This window comes from Coregonus lavaretus (assembly GCF_964263955.1).
Source record: "Coregonus lavaretus genome assembly, contig: HAP1_SCAFFOLD_918, whole genome shotgun sequence".
In the NCBI taxonomy this organism is placed as follows: Eukaryota; Metazoa; Chordata; class Actinopteri; order Salmoniformes; family Salmonidae; genus Coregonus; species Coregonus lavaretus.
In genome coordinates, this window is record NW_028161843.1 from 87,038 (window position 1) to 104,070 (window position 17,033).

Consider the following 17,033-nt stretch of genomic DNA (forward strand, 5'->3'; position numbering starts at 1 on the left):
AACCATGGCTTGCCTTTTTTAGCCTGGGCTTTGTCTCTTTATATGTATATATTTATTCAGGTTTAGCCTGGGCTTTGTCACACATTATTGTGTGGGGGGATAGAGAGAAAGATGAAAATGGGAAATACCCAAGGGCTTGGGCAAGGCTACTGGGGCCGGGGCCTTGGCTGTGGCAGGTCCTGGGACTCAAGTGCAGTCACAGCAGGTCTGAGGACTGGGGATTAGTCCAGTCAGCTGTTCAGTCCTATGCTAAAGCCCCAGAGGCCCTTAGATGTATCTGATGGTGAAGCCACACACCGCTGCTACCAGGTGCTCAGAGCATGTGTGACACCCAACTGCAGTCTCCTCAGAGCTGTATGTGCATGATGACCTACAGTGGTTAGGCCTACAGTGTAAACTACAGTACACTGCTGCACGGTCAAGCAATAGCTGAAGTTCATGACTGATTTGGCATTGATGAGAGTTAAGTTCCCTTTTATAATAGGTCTACATCATGAGTGACCCCTCTCTGGCTAAAATACAGCTTGAAAAGGTTGCTCTTATAAATAGGTTATGAAACAGACCATTACTTGGATGATTATTCTCAATGTAGCAAGCTTCCACACAGTCTCACAGTGTGAGTGAGTTTCAGCTGCAGAGTGGATCTCTGATCCTGTTACGAGCACTGCCTCAGAAAAGCAACGCTCAAAGCACCACTTCAAATGGGGAGAGAGAGAGCGAAAGCGAGAGTGAGAGAGCTAGAGGGAGAGAGAGGGTTAGAGAGGGAGGGAGAACTCCAAGGAGTGAGTGAGTGTGAATGGGCACCTGGTTCTCTTTATGCCTGGCTGCCTATGGAGCAGTAATGTGTGTTTCCTGAGAGAGAGAAACTAGCTGTTTTGCTAGGCTGTCAGACGCTGTCTGGGCTGCAAAGTGCTCTCTGTACCTTCCCTGCTGGTGCTCGCGACTGTGTTTAGGCCTATTGTCTGACATGGTTAGTCCATAACGGTTTTGGCAGCAGTGGTATTCAAACACACAGCCCTCCTGCCTCTGCCCTGTTGTTACTGTTGTGAAAAGAGGTTTTAGAATGCACATCGCAGGGAGTCGCTTCCACTTCCTTAACATTCTGCTGATACAACAGGCACGGCAGAGGGTGTGTGTATAACAACACGCCCTCTGATACCGTCTTCCTTATTATCACAGTTAGTCTTTAATCTTGGGTGTTTGGAGAAGCAGTGTGTGTGTGCTCTGCCTCTGCGTTTAAGGTATCCACAGTTTATTTTGGGATGACTATGAACTGCATTGCACTTCAGCAGTGTGTGTCTGAAAGAGTGTGAGCTGCTGTTCTCTTGTGTGGACTTGTCAAGGGAACGCTTAGGATCCCACTCAGTTGGACAGACTTGCATTTTAAGTGAACAGACAACAACTGAAACATTCTAATGGTTTTCTTGTCATGTATAACAACAATTATGTTTGTCCCTACTCTATTGTATTAGCATAGGTCAGAAATAGCCTACTCATAATGTCCGTTAGACAGTCATCTTTTAGACCACAGTGATCACCTTTGTTTTATCTGATGGCCAGTTCCATCAGTCAGCTTCCTAATGATAGCTCCAGAGTCCCACCACACGTACCCCTAATGCACTGTTAATTACCCCTCTGTGTCCAGGGCTGGATCAGTAATATCCGGGCAGGATCCTTCACCTCTCAGGGGAACCACATCAAATCCAGCCCCAGGCTTGTGGCCTTCAACACTGACCAGGCCGGTAAGGATGAGACTCAGTCGGGACAACTATAGGGCCAACCGGAACCGTACTGTGCTGGCTTGGACATTTTCTTTTCAAAATGTCAGTTCATGCATGGTTCTAGCAACTATGGTGGATGTGGTATCCGTTTGGCCCTATAGTGTGATTCAGGCAACAGTGGTATGCGGTTGGGGTTCAACTAAGAATGTTCTGTCTGGTCTCTTATGAGGAGTCATGCTGTCTGTCTCTCTGGTAAGTTTACCTGTCTGTTGAAGCGTGTGTGAGCAGGTATTACCATCACAGAGCAGATATTTCCCATATCTTGAATCTCCATCTGTTTTGTATGAAAGAGAGACTGTATCGATCACACTGTCTGTGTCTCTGTGTGTGTCTCTCTGTGTGTGTTTTTGTGTGTGTGTGTCTCTTTCTCTGTCACCAGGTGGAGGAATGCTCGGCCTCACCTCTGTGGAACCAGGGTCTGATGGCAAGTGGACAGTGACTCTGATCCCATGTCATGCTGGTAAGATCCCTCTATCTACTTTTCATCCCTCCTTCACAAGCACCAGACACTATCCACTCATCACAACTCTCTCATTTCTCTCTCTGTTGTTTTACATTTCTTAAAGCTGCAATATGTAACTTTTTGGGCGACCTGACCAAATCCATATAGAAATGTGTGTTATAGATCTGTCATCTGCATCGAAAGCAAGTCTTAAGAAGCGGTAGATCTGTTCTATGTGCACTATTTCTATGCTTCCCGTTTAGTTTTATTTTTGCGTCTTTTGCTTCAAACAGCTGAAAATACAATATTTTTGGTTATGTAAAATATATTTCTCAGTGGTTTAGATGGTACAATGACCCTGTACACTACACTTGTTTGTTTTGTCACATAAACTGCAATTAAGCAAACTATTAGAATTTTAGCCACCAGGAAATGGCAGAGCGATTTCTGCATAGTGCATCTTTAATATTTCAAATTCTTACCATGAGTTCGTTTGACATAGTCCAGTCCCAGATCAATTAATGTGCTGTCTGTCTTGCCAACTGCTATGGTCATTGTCACGACTCCCGACCGAAGGAGTTAGATAGACAGTACAACCAGATATGGAACTAGGTGTAGCGAACATGAGTCGGGTACATGGTTGCTCATGGTCTCGTGATGAGCTAGCCCTGCCTACGACTTCAAAAATCATTGTCCCAAAAGGGAATATCCTCTTGGTTTAACGTGGTTTCTAACGTGAGAGACAGGCTATGTTTCAACCTCAACCTTTTTCTAACTCACTCCCTTTTGTCCGTTTTTTTACAAGCCCAGTGCAGTCAAAAATGTGATTTTCCTGTGTTTTATATATATTTCCACACTATGAGGTTGGAATAATACTATGAAATTATGAAAATGATTGTAATGCCCTTTTAGTGTAAGAGCTGTTTGGAAAGACCACCTGATATTTCAGCCTGTTTTAGTGTGACATCACCAGGCGGTAAATTAGTTAATTGACCAATTAGAAAAAGGGTTCCAAACATCTCTGCCAATAACCACTAGTTTTCAGTTTTCCCCTCCCCACACAGACCACTCCCAGACATTCCTAGCAAAATTATTGCTTCAGAAATTGCTATTTGTTTAGAAGCTATTGTTGTTTCTTTTTGACCATTTTAATTGAACACAATCACAGTAAGGTACTTAATTGTTCCCCAGAAATGATTTGATATTGAGATAAAAACTGCTGCATTGGACCTTTTAACTTACAAATTATACTCCTTGTTCCCAAGTGATCACAAGAGGAATGCAAATGCCATTGTTCTGAAATAAACCCTTACACTTGTGACCTAAATCTCTTGTTTGTCCTCCTCCTCTCTCTCTGTCTCTCTCACTCTCTCAGATCTGATAACTGATTTGGACTTCTCTCCGTTTGATGATAATCTCCTGGCTACCTGTTCTGCAGATGAAACGGTGAGGCCCTCTCCAACCTCATTCCTCTAAGGCCCTGTCTCCCTGTCCTCATTCCTCTAAGACCCTGTCCTCATTCCTCTAAGGCCCTGTCTCTCTGTCCTCATTCCTCTAAGGCCCTGTCTCTCTGTCCTCATTCCTCTAAGGCCCTGTCTCTCTGTCCTCATTCCTCTAAGGCCCTGTCTCTCTGTCCTCATTCCTCTAAGGCCCTGTCTCTCTGTCCTCATTCCTCTAAGGCCCTGTCTCTCTGTCCTCATTCCTCTAAGGCCCTGTCTTCATTTTTTTTTAAACATCCTTCATTCTTTCCTTCCTTCCTCTTGGCCCTTCACCTAACTATAAGATGAGTGATTGCTTTCAGGAAGGAAGGGAGGAAAGAGGATCTTGTTATGGTCTCACACTCTCTTGCAGACCGTCTGTTGTATTTTTCCATGGTACATGCACATTAACAGTTGTTTGTGTCTTTAGGCCGGGAACGAGGGCTATGACAGATCTGGATGAAAAAATGAATTGCATTGACTGTTGTTATTATGTGGAAAGAAACCTTTGAAGTCACTCAGAGTCCATCTTACCTCAGAGCTGCTTCCCCACAGGTGCTCAGCCTTAAGAATGTGCTGAGTGTGTGAGTGTGTGAGTGTGTGAGTGTGTGAGTGTGTGAGTGTGTGAGTGTGTGAGTGTGTGAGTGTGTGAGTGTGTGAGTGTGTGAGTGTGTGTGTGTGTGTGTGTGTGTGTGTGCAGACTCAGCAGCAGGGTCTGCCTCAGAGGGCTGAGTAAACAAATGTACAGCCACACTGGGCCGTAAGCCTCAGTCCACAGTAAAGTACCCAACATCTGTAGAGGAGCCCTGAGCTCAGCTAGGATATTTTATATTCCAGCTTTCATCTGCTGCCAAGAAAACATTGTTTTTGTCACCTTGTTGTGCTGAGTAACACACACAGACATCCACACCCACAAACACACATGTATGCACACACACACACACACACACACACTCACACTCACACACACACACACACACACACACACACACACACGCTGTTTTAAGACTTTGTCATCGCTTTAGATAAATCATAGCTAAAGTGGCATCGCTCTGCTTTAGCCATAGAGACAGAAACAGACGCACTGATGCTGACTTTCAGTTTGATGAACACGCATGCAAATACACACACACACACACAGACACCCAGGATTTGAAGGCTCAGCACAGCACAGCCCTGAAACAACAGCATATTATTTATCCCACTAACAGGCCCCAGGTGGCATTTCAAAGCTGCCATTTTACCACCTTATTGCTGGATTGAATCCTGGATCTGCAGCTGTATACCACCTGGTTCTCCAGTCCAGTTGGTCCAGATGTCCATAGTCCTAGTAGTGAGAACATGGTCCAGGTGTCAGTAGTCCTAGTAGTGAGAACATGGTCCAGGTGTCCATAGTCCTAGTAGTGAGAACATGGTCCAGGTGTCCATAGTCCTAGTAGTGAGAACATGGTCCAGGTGTCAGTAGTCCTAGTAGTGAGAACATGGTCCAGGTGTCAGTAGTCCTAGTAGTGAGAACATGGTCCAGGTGTCCATAGTCCTAGTAGTGAGAACATGGTCCAGATGTCCATAGTCCTAGTAGTGAGAACATGGTCCAGGTGTCAGTAGTCCTAGTAGTGAGAACATGGTCCAGGTGTCAGTAGTCCTAGTAGTGAGAACATGGTCCAGGTGTCCATAGTCCTAGTAGTGAGAACATGGTCCAGGTGTCAGTAGTCCTAGTAGTGAGAACATGGTCCAGGTGTCAGTAGTCCTAGTAGTGAGAACATGGTCCAGGTGTCAGTAGTCCTAGTAGTGAGAACATGGTCCAGGTGTCCATAGTCCTAGTAGTGAGAACATGGTCCAGGTGTCCATAGTCCTAGTAGTGAGAACATGGTCCAGGTGTCCATAGTCCTAGTAGTGAGAACATGGTCCAGGTGTCAGTAGTCCTAGTAGTGAGAACATGGTCCAGGTGTCAGTAGTCCTAGTAGTGAGAACATGGTCCAGGTGTCCATAGTCCTAGTAGTGAGAACATGGTCCAGGTGTCAGTAGTCCTAGTAGTGAGAACATGGTCCAGGTGTCAGTAGTCCTAGTAGTGAGAACATGGTCCAGGTGTCAGTAGTCCTAGTAGTGAGAACATGGTCCAGGTGTCCATAGTCCTAGTAGTGAGAACATGGTCCAGGTGTCAGTAGTCCTAGTAGTGAGAACATGGTCCAGGTGTCAGTAGTCCTAGTAGTGAGAACATGGTCCAGGTGTCAGTAGTCCTAGTAGTGAGAACATGGTCCAGGTGTCCATAGTCCTAGTAGTGAGAACATGGTCCAGGTGTCAGTAGTCCTAGTAGTGAGAACATGGTCCAGGTGTCCATAGTCCTAGTAGTGAGAACATGGTCCAGGTGTCAGTAGTCCTAGTAGTGAGAACATGGTCCAGGTGTCAGTGGTCCTAGTAGTGAGAACATGGTCCAGGTGTCAGTGGTCCTAGTAGTGAGAACATGGTCCAGGTGTCCATAGTCCTAGTAGTGAGAACATGGTCCAGGTGTCAGTAGTCCTAGTAGTGAGAACATGGTCCAGGTGTCAGTGGTCCTAGTAGTGAGAACATGGTCCAGGTGTCCATAGTCCTAGTAGTGAGAATATGGTCCAGGTGTCCATAGTCCTAGTAGTGAGAACATGGTCCAGGTGTCAGTAGTCCTAGTAGTGAGAACATGGTCCAGGTATCCATAGTCCTAGTAGTGAAAGCTCCAACGTTTAACAGTAGGTGGTTGGGTATGGGCATACTGAGTCGGCTGCGGTGGGTTTTAGGGCAAGGCCAGCTGTTTGAAATGAACTCACTGTTCATAAACAATGGGGTTGGGGCTAATAGCATGTCTATACTCTGCCTTTGAATGTTCAGTGAGTGTAGCTGGGGTTTGAATGTTCAGTGAATGTAGCTGGGGTTTGAACGTTCATTCAATGTAGCTGGGGTTTGAATGTTCAGTGAGTGTAGCTGGGGTTTGAACGTTCATTCAGTGTAGCTGGGGTGAAGGGATTAGTTTAGGTCATTTCCTTCGATGACCTACTGACATGGAGCAAGATACAAACCTCAAAAGCTTCTCTCTAACATTAGATAGATGTATGCATATGTAACATTTACATGTGTATAATACTGTATTTATATGCATATGTAACATACACTTGCTTCCATTCAGCCACAAGAGCATTAGTGAGGTCGGGCACTGATGTTGGGCGATTAGGCCTGGCTCGCAGTCGGTGTTCCAATTCATCCCAAAGGTGTTCGATGGGGTTGAGGTCAGGGCTCTGTGCAGGCCATTGAAGTTCTTCCACACCGATCTCGACAAACCATTTCTGTATGGACCTCGCTTTGTGCACGGGGGCATTGTCATGCTGAAACAGGAATCGGCCTTCCCCAAACTGTTGCCACAAAGTTGGAAGCACAGAATTGTCTAGAATGTAATTGTATGCTGTAGCATTAAGATTTCCCTTCACTGGAACTAAGGGGCCTAGCCCGAACCATGAAAAATAGCCCCAGACCATTATTCCTCCTCCACCAAACTTTACAGTTGGCACTATGCATTGGGGCAGGTAGCGTTCTCCTGGCATCCGCCAAACCCAGATTCCACTGCTCCAGAGTCCAATGGCGGCGAGCTTTACACCACTCCAGCCGACGCTTGGCATTGCGCATGGTGATCTTAGGCTTGTGTGCGGCTGCTCGGCCATGGAAACCCATTTCTTGAAGCTCCCGACGAACAGTTCTTGTGCTGACGTTTCTTCGAGGCAGTTTGGAACTCGGTAGTGAATGTTGCAAACGAGGACAGATGATTTTTACGCGCTACGCGCTTCAGCACTCGGCAGTCCCATTCTGTGAGCTTGTGTGGCCTACCCCTTTGCGGCTGAGCCGTTGTTGCTCCTAGACGTTTCCACTTCACAATAACAGCACTTACAGTTGACCGGGGCAGCTCTGGCAGGGCAGAAATCTGACAAACTGACTTTTTGGAAAGGTGGCATCCTATGCCACGTTGAAAGTCACTGAGCTCTTCAGTAAGGCCATTCTTCTGCCAATGTTTGTCTATGGAGATTGCATGGCTGTGTGCTCAATTTTATACACCTGTCAGCAAAGGGTTTGGCTGAAATAGCCGAATCCACTAATTTGAAGGGGTGTCCACATACTTTTGTATGTCCGTTGGCCACTCTCTTCATGTCTGATTGAGAGCCCATTCACCTGACACCTGTGTGAACGTGTGTGCGCGAGTGTGTGTCTCTCTTATACTCCGCACAACAAGGTCACTAAAAACATGCTTTCTTGGCCTGGTGTGGGTCCATCCAGGTGAAGCTGTGGCGTGTGTGTGAACCAGAACAGGAGCAGCCCGGGGGGGCGGAGGTGACCCTGTGTCCCGGAGAGGGTCGTCTGGAGCTGGTCTCCTTCCACCCCACCTCCTCTGGCCTGCTGGCTGTAGGCTCCACCAAGACAGCCCAGCTCTGGGACGCCAGCCGCCAAAACTCACCGCTAGCAGGTAGGATACACTGGAGGAGTGGAGGAGAGCAGAGGAGCTATACACCATGCAGGCATGAAAGAATGGACGAATGCATGAACACACACTCTCTTATAGACACTGACACATGATTGACGGAAAGCATGAACACACACAAACAAATGCATGAACGATGAACACACACACTCACAATCACTCACACACAAATAGATCCATACAGTACAAACCCACATCTTCACACACATATACCAGCAAACAGACCATACACAATCAGTCAGTTTGATCCTTTCACATTTATTTAGTTTCCTTCTGCTCTGTGTCACAGTAATGTTGAACATGTGAGCGAGCAACACTCTCTGTCCATCTGTAGTTCTACATTGTTTTCTATGTGTATAACATCTCTGTTATTGGTGTATAACGTCTCTGTTATTGGTGTATCACATCTCTGTTAATGGTGTATAACGTCTCTATGTTATTGGTGTATAACGTCTCTATGTTACTGGTGTATCAGGTCTCTATGTTATTGGTGTATCAGGTCTCTATGTTATTGGTGTATAACATCTCTATGTTATTGGTGTATAACGTCGCTATGTTATTGGTGTATAACGTCGCTATGTTATTGGTGTATAACATCGCTATGTTATTGGTGTATAACGTCGCTATGTTATTGGTGTATCAGGTCTCTATGTTATTGGTGTATCAGGTCTCTATGTTATTGGTGTATAACATCTCTATGTTATTGGTGTATAACGTCGCTATGTTATTGGTGTATAACGTCTCTATGTTATTGGTGTATCAGGTCTCTATGTTATTGGTGTATAACGTTTCTCTGTTATTGGTGTATAACCTCCCTGTTATTGGTGTATCACGTCTCTGTTATTGGTGTATCACATCCCTGTTATTGGTGGATAACGTCTGTTATTGGTGTATAACGTCCCTGTTATTGGTGTATCACGTCTCTCTGTTATTGGTGTATCACGTCCCTGTTATTGGTGTATCACGTCTCTCTGTTATTGGTGTATCACGTCTCTGTTATTGGTGTATCACGTCTCTCTGTTATTGGTGTATCACGTCCCTGTTATTGGTGTATCACGTCCCTGTTATTGGTGTATCACGTCTCTCTGTTATTGGTGTATCACGTCTCTGTTATTAGTGTATCACGTCTCTGTTATTGGTGTATCACGTCCCTGTTATTGGTGTATCACGTCCCTGTTATTGGTGTATCACATCCCTGTTATTGGTGTATCACGTCCCTGTTATTGGTGTATCACGTCCCTGTTATTGGTGTATCACGTCCCTGTTATTGGTGTATCACGTCCCTGTTATTGGTGTATCACGTCCCTGTTATTGGTGTATCACGTCCCTGTTATTGGTGTATCACGTCCCTGTTATTGGTGTATCACGTCCCTGTTATTGGTGTATCACATCCCTGTTATTGGTGTATCACGTCTCTCTGTTATTAGTGTATCACGTCCCTGTTATTGGTGTATCACGTCCCTGTTATTAGTGTATCACGTCCCTGTTATTGGTGTATCACGTCTCTCTGTTATTGGTGTATCACGTCTCTCTGTTATTGGTGTATCACGTCTCTCTGTTATTGGTGTATCACGTCTCTCTGTTATTGGTGTATCACGTCTCTCTGTTATTGGTGTATCACGTCTCTCTGTTATTGGTGTATCACGTCTCTCTGTTATTGGTGTATCACGTCTCTCTGTTATTGGTGTATCACGTCTCTCTGTTATTGGTGTATCACGTCTCTCTATGTTGGGGTCATGCGAGGCGGTGTCCTCAGGGTGACTCTGTCTCACTGACAGACAGGCAGTCTATGCTGTCTCTGCTGCTGAAGAGCGGTTGAGGTAACGTCTGCCTCTTCTCAGTCTCCGTGGTTCTCTGGTCTGGTCTGGTCTGGTCTGGTCTGGTCTGGTCTGGGTGGCCTGGGGCAGTTTGCTTATCCGCTGGCCTTCCACCCAGTCCTGACAGACAGGCCCCACCATGATGGCTGATGCTGCTCACTGCTGCCCCCCTCAGGCTGTGCCCTGCCCTTCCATTACTCCCTCACCACCCCTCTCTGACCCCTGACCCTGCTGTTAATGTGGTCTGGGTTCATCAGGGTGAACCTCAACACTTGGGGAGAGTGTGTGTGTCCCGTGTGACGACTTTCTTCACCATTGACAAATGCTGTTGTCATCTATGCTATCTACTGTCGTGTCATCATAACCCATCAATGCTATGCTGTAGCCATAACCAGCCATAGCACCATAACCTCATTATGTCCTGTGTACCATTGATCTAGGTGGTCTTAACTGGGTCAACTGGGTCTGCTTTGGGGTTTCTACAATCTATGTACTGTTGTTTCATCCTGTGTTTCCCTCTGTGTCCTGTGGTTTGGCTTCACCTGTCCTGTGTCTTGGCTTTACCTGTCCTGTGTCTTGGCCTCACCTGTCCTGTGTCTTGGCTTCACCTGTCCTGTGTTGACTTATGTGCCTCCCTGTGTTGTTTCTAACTGTGCTTTCTTTCTGGCTATTCATCCTGAATCTCTTTGTGTGCTTTAGTTGTTCTCCTCTGACCTAGCCTTCTGTGTTGTCCTGTGTTGTTGACCTGTCCTGGGCTGTTGTTGTTGACCTGTGCTGTTGTTCCCTGTCTTGTGTTTACCTGTGCTGTTGACCTCTCTGTGACCTCTCCTTGACTTGATCTCCCCTGTGATAACCTGTGGGCTGAGCTGACCAGTCTCTTGACCTCTGACCTGTGTGTGTCTATCTGCAGCTCTGGAGCCGCACGGTGATCAGCTGCAGAGTCTGAGCTGGAAAGAGGATGGCTCCCTGCTGGCTTCCTCCTGCAAGGTGAGTCAGTCCTACATTACATACTGAGACTAGACAGGAACTATTATTATCATGTACAGTACATCTAAATATAGGAGCACAGGAGTTGGATAGAAAAGACGGCAGAAAGTGCATGTTCACACATTGTGATCTGCTTTTCAATGGGATCCTACAATGAAGGTTTGGCACATAGCAACCTCTCTATCTATCAATGAAGGTTTGTCACATAGCAACTTCTCTATCCATCAATGAAGGTTTGTCAAATAGCAACCTCTGTATCTATCATATGTGTTGTGTCTTAAATACTTCCCAACTCTCCAGTGGTAAACAACAGCAGCTGAGGTTCACATAATGTGTGTGTTTGACATCTACTACATTGCTGTCGTACTGTGTGGAATCACTGATCTACAAATCAAATCAAATGTTATTGGTTGCGTACATATATTTAGCAGACGTTATTGCAGGTGCAGTGAAATGCTTATGTTCCTAGGTCAGTACATTAGTACTGAACAATACACACAAATACCACAAATAAAAAGAAAGGAATGAAGAAATACCAGGAAGAGCAATGATGTGTATAGGCAGTATGGACAGTATATGATGTTTATCGACAGTATGGACAGTATATGATGTGTATAGACAATATGGACAGTAGATGATGTGTATGGACAGTAGGGGTGTAACGATTCGTTTGAACAACGATTCGATTTGTATCATGATTCGTGGTTGTCGATACGATTCAAGGACGATATTGGTTCATTTAGAACGATACGATCCGAAACGATTCAGTGACTTGAAATCGATTCAGTAACCTTTTAGCCAAAAATTCAACCAGTGTGACTGAAATAAATACCTGGATACTGGACAGTGCAGGTGAAGTTTCCTAGATTCCTGTTTCTTGTAAGGACCGCAATGGTGGCTTGATAATTTCTCGCTCGTCGGCTTCTCCTCTGTCGTCCGCCATGCTATGTTTTGTTGTCTTGGCGCCTTTGCGCTGCTGCTGGCGCGATGACGTCACGGATAGGCAGACTGAATCGAGTAATGTTTAAAGCCTTTATCATTAAAAGTGCTAAGAAAAAACATCCATATAAAGTCTGACGTGCTTAAATCCAATGGGTTATTTCCTAGTATCGATACAATCGATTTATTACATTTTAAAACGATGTTAGATTGATATATGTTGTCCAAAAGGCCAACTCGCCGAGCACAGATCGATGTAGTTGGATCATAGGAATATAAATCGATACATCGATGTAGTAGATGGATCGTTACACCCCTAATGGACAGTATATGATGTATATGGACAATATGGACAGTATATGATGTATATGGACAATATGGACAGTATATGATGTGTATGGACAATATTGACAGTATATGATGTGTATAGGCAGTATGGACAGTATATGATGTGTATGGACAGTATATGATGTATATGGACAATATGGACAGTATATGATGTATATACAGTGGGGGAAAAAAGTATTTAGTCAGCCACCAATTGTGCAAGTTCTCCCACTTAAAAAGATGAGAGAGGCCTGTAATTTTCATCATAGGTACACGTCAACTATGACAGACAAATTGAGAAAAACTAATCCAGAAAATCACATTGTAGGATTTTTAATGAATTTATTTGCAAATTATGGTGGAAAAGAAGTATTTGGTCACCTACAAACAAGCAAGATTTCTGGCTCTCACAGACCTGTAACTTCTTCTTTAAGAGGCTCCTCTGTCCTCCACTCGTTAACTGTATTAATGGCACCTGTTTGAACTTGTTATCAGTATAAAAGACACCTGTCCACAACCTCAAACAGTCACACTCCAAACTCCACTATGGCCAAGACCAAAGAGCTGTCAAAGGACACCAGAAACAAAATTGTAGACCTGCACCAGGCTGGGAAGACTGAATCTGCAATAGGTAAGCAGCTTGGTTTGAAGAAATCAACTGTGGGAGCAATTATTAGGAAATGGAAGACATACAAGACCACTGATAATCTCCCTCGATCTGGGGCTCCACGCAAGATCTCACCCCGTGGGGTCAAAATGATCACAAGAACGGTGAGCAAAAATCCCAGAACCACACGGGGGGACCTAGTGAATGACCTGCAGAGAGCTGGGACCAAAGTAACAAAGCCTACCATCAGTAACACACTACGCCGCCAGGGACTCAAATCCTGCAGTGCAAGACGTGTCCCCCTGCTTAAGCCAGTACATGTCCAGGCCCGTCTGAAGTTTGCTAGAGTGCATTTGGATGATCCAGAAGAGGATTGGGAGAATATCATATGGTCAGATGAAACCAAAATAGAACTTTTTGGTAAAAACTGAACTCGTCGTGTTTGGAGGACAAATAATGCTGAGTTGCATCCAAAGAACACCATACCTACTGTGAAGCATGGGGGTGGAAACATCATGCTTTGGGGCTGTTTTTCTGCAAAGGGACCAGGACGACTGATCCGTGTAAAGGAAAGAATGAATGGGGCCATGTATCGCGAGATTTTGAGTGAAAACCTCCTTCCATCAGCAAGGGCATTGAAGATGAAACGTGGCTGGGTCTTTCAGCATGACAATGATCCCAAACACACCGCCCGGGCAACGAAGGAGTGGCTTCGTAAGAAGCATTTCAAGGTCCTGGAGTGGCCTAGCCAGTCTCCAGATCTCAACCCCATAGAAAATCTTTGGAGGGAGTTGAAAGTCCGTGTTGCCCAGCGACAGCCCCAAAACATCACTGCTCTAGAGGAGATCTGCATAGAGGAATGGACCAAAATACCAGCAACAGTGTGAGAAAACCTTGTGAAGACTTACAGAAAACGTTTGACCTGTGTCATTGCCAACAAAGGGTATATAACAAAGAATTGAGAAACTTTTGTTATTGACCAAATACTTATTTTCCACCATAATTTGCAAATAAATTCATAAAAAATCCTACAATGTGATTTTCTGGATTTTTTTTCTCATTTTGTCTGTCATAGTTGACGTGTACCTATGATGAAAATTACAGGCATCTCTCATCTTTTTAAGTGGGAGAACTTGCACAATTGGTGGCTGACTAAATACTTTTTGACCCCACTGTAGACAATATGGACAGTAGATGATATGTATAGACAATATGGACAGTAGATGATGTGTATAATTATAGACAATATGGACAGTATATGATGTGTATAGACAATATGGACAGTAGATGATATGTATAGACAATATGGACAGTAGATGATGTGTATAATTATGGACAGTATATGATGTGTATAGACAATATGGACAGTAGATGATATGTATAGACAATATGGACAGTAGATGATATGTATAGACAATATGGACAGTATATGATGTGTATAGGCAGTATGGACAGTATATGATGTGTATAGACAATATGGACAGTAGATGATGTGTATAGACAATATGGACAGTAGATGATATGTATAGACAATATGGACAGTATATGATGTATAGACAATATGGACAGTATATGATGTGTATAGGCAGTATGGACAGTATATGATGTGTATAGACAGTATATGATGTGTATGGACAATATGGACAGTATATGATGTGTATGGACAATATGGACAAGTATTTTAATATAAAAGATGTGTACAGCGGTAGTTATCTAGGATGAGCCTTGACTAGAATACAGTATATACATATGAAGTGGTAAAACGGTATGTAAACATTATTAAATCACCTATTAAATAACTACTCACTATGTGATCAAGATTAGGGATTCTGCACCTAGACTTGCTCAGGCTGATCCCCTCAAACACACAGAACAGTCAGTTGCTGAATGGCCCTTGCCTATTGCTTCCAAGAGTGTTTCTTGTTATTCGTTTAATTTTTTTTGTACTTTTACCCCTTTTTCTCCCCAATTTCGTGATATCCAATTGGTATTTACAGTCTTGTCCCATCGCTGCAACTCCCCTACGGACTCGGGAGAGGCGAACGTCGAGAGCCATGCGTCCTCCGAAACACGACCCTGCCAAGCCGCACTACTTCTTGACACACTGCTCGCTTAACCCGGAAGCCAGCCGCACCAATATGTCTGAGCAAACACCGTCCAGCTGGCGACTGAAGTCAGCTTGTAGGCGCCCGGCCCGCCACAAGGAGTCGCTAGAGCGCGATGGGACAAGGAAATACCGTCCGGCCAAACCCTCCCCTAACCCGGACGATGCTGGGCCAATTGTGCGCCGCCTCATGGGTCTCCCTGCCTTGGCCGCCTTTGACACAGCCTGGGATCGAACCCGGGTCTGTAGTGATGCCTCAAGCACTGCGATGCAGTGCCTTAGACAGCTGCGCCACTCGGGAGGTCCCCAAGAGTGTTTCTAAAAACACTGTCAACCTGAGATGCAATACTGTTGTTGCTGTAGTAGCCGCGTCTCACCTGTAGATGCCGCCAACGGAACATCTTATCCCCCTGTTTGCCTGGTTGGCGCTACCAGACATTAAACAGCATCTGTTTTTGAGCCGATCATTCCATCAACGAGTCAACAGGGATGACACTCATTAACCCGGGTGTAGATCTTGCACTCTGACTGACCGTGTCCCACTTTCTTTACTGGATACAGACTTCTCTATAAACCGTCCACCTCAATTTTTCTTTGGGTTCTAAACTCAGGGATTGAGAAAGAGAGATGAGATTTGGAAAATCAGTGATATACTGTAATAGCCAGTTTGTCTAATTGTTTTAGCGTTATAATAGTTTGATCGTGTTGACAGAGGCATGAAGTAATGCAAAGGTGCGTGATCCGCACTGAGCAGCCAAGCCTTCCAATTAAGATTAGTTAGTGTGTTAGTTGTCTGGCAAGTTTCTTTCTTTCTTTCTTTCTTTCTTTCTTTCTGAAAACAGAACGGAACATTGGATGTGTCATTAATTAGGCCTTAACGAGGCAGTGGAGGCAGGGTACGTAACTGTTTCGTGTAGGACGGCATCCATCAGGCCCCCGCATGCAGAAAACCCAAGTGACCCCTAACCCCAACAATGCACACATCCAGGATCATGTTCATTAGGCACCAAATGGAAGAAAATGGGCTGAAACAGGGAGGGACTACTTGGACGTGTCCAATAAGAAACCCTTGTTTTAGTTTTCCATTGCAAAATGTTTCGCTATGTTGTTCCCTAATGGAAACGACCCAGGCCTCTTCTCCCCCACTGCCCCTGCCTCTCCCCGCCCGACCCCTGCCTCTCCTGGGGAGAAGGGAGCTATAGTAAGGGCCTTACCTCCACCCCCAGCTCCCTGACAGGCTCTGGGAGTTACAGCATTTTTAAAGCAAAGTAAAGAGTGGAGGTGAAAAACACACGCAGGAGGGGACCTCAATCCTCACCTGGCCACAGAGGCCCGTCGCAAGGCCTCAAGAGCGGGTGATTTAGCACCCCAGGAGAGAGGACCTGGGCATGGAGGCATGCGTGGTGCCCCCTCCTGTTGTAAGGGAAATAATAACCATGCTGGAAGGGATTTCCATCGTGTGTGTGTGTGTGTGTGTGTGTGTGTGTGTGTGGTTGAGTAGGGCGTGCCAGAGTGGCGGTAGCTAGGGGTTTATGGGAAGGGGGGCAGAGGGAGAGAGAGAGAGGGGAGTTTATGAGTAGAAGTGGAATTGTTTCATGAATAGTTGTAGTTGAACTTGAAGAGTAGGCAGGGGCCTTTTCATCAGCGGGGGTTAACATAACTCATTTTTTAACAGTTCCTGCCTTTGAGCTATGTGCTGTGGCAAATTTCAGTGTACTTTCCTTGTCCTCTCCCTCTCTCTTGCACACTTCAAATCAAATGTTATTTGTCACATACACGTGTTTAGCAGATGTTATATTGGGTGTAGCGAAATGCTTGTGCTTCTAGCTCCAACAGTGCAGTAATATCTAACAAGTAATATCTAACAATTTCACAACATATACCCAATACACACAAAACTTGTAAAGAATATATACATATATGGACAAGCAATGACAGCGGCATGGACTAAGATACAATAGAATAGAATGCAGTATATACATATGAGATGAGTAGTGCAAGATATGTAAACATTATTAAAGTGACTAGTGTTCCGTTTCTTAAAGTGGCCAGTGATTTC

At 45.0% G+C, this 17,033-nt stretch overlaps 1 protein-coding gene across 1 annotated transcript in view; it reads left to right on the plus strand.

The window, feature by feature from the left end:
* The window catches only part of LOC311120006 (coronin-7-like), a gene marked incomplete at its 3' end in the record, with an annotated part of 89,539 nt that overhangs the window by 1,285 nt on the left and 71,221 nt on the right, over positions 1–17,033 (plus strand). Inside the window, exons 2-6 of the mRNA XM_084194640.1 lie at positions 1,646–1,742; positions 2,161–2,241; positions 3,599–3,669; positions 7,992–8,178; positions 10,921–10,997. Coding sequence (XP_084050766.1) covers positions 1,646–1,742; positions 2,161–2,241; positions 3,599–3,669; positions 7,992–8,178; positions 10,921–10,997 — 513 coding nt within the window. The remainder of the gene's footprint in view (positions 1–1,645; positions 1,743–2,160; positions 2,242–3,598; positions 3,670–7,991; positions 8,179–10,920; positions 10,998–17,033) is intronic.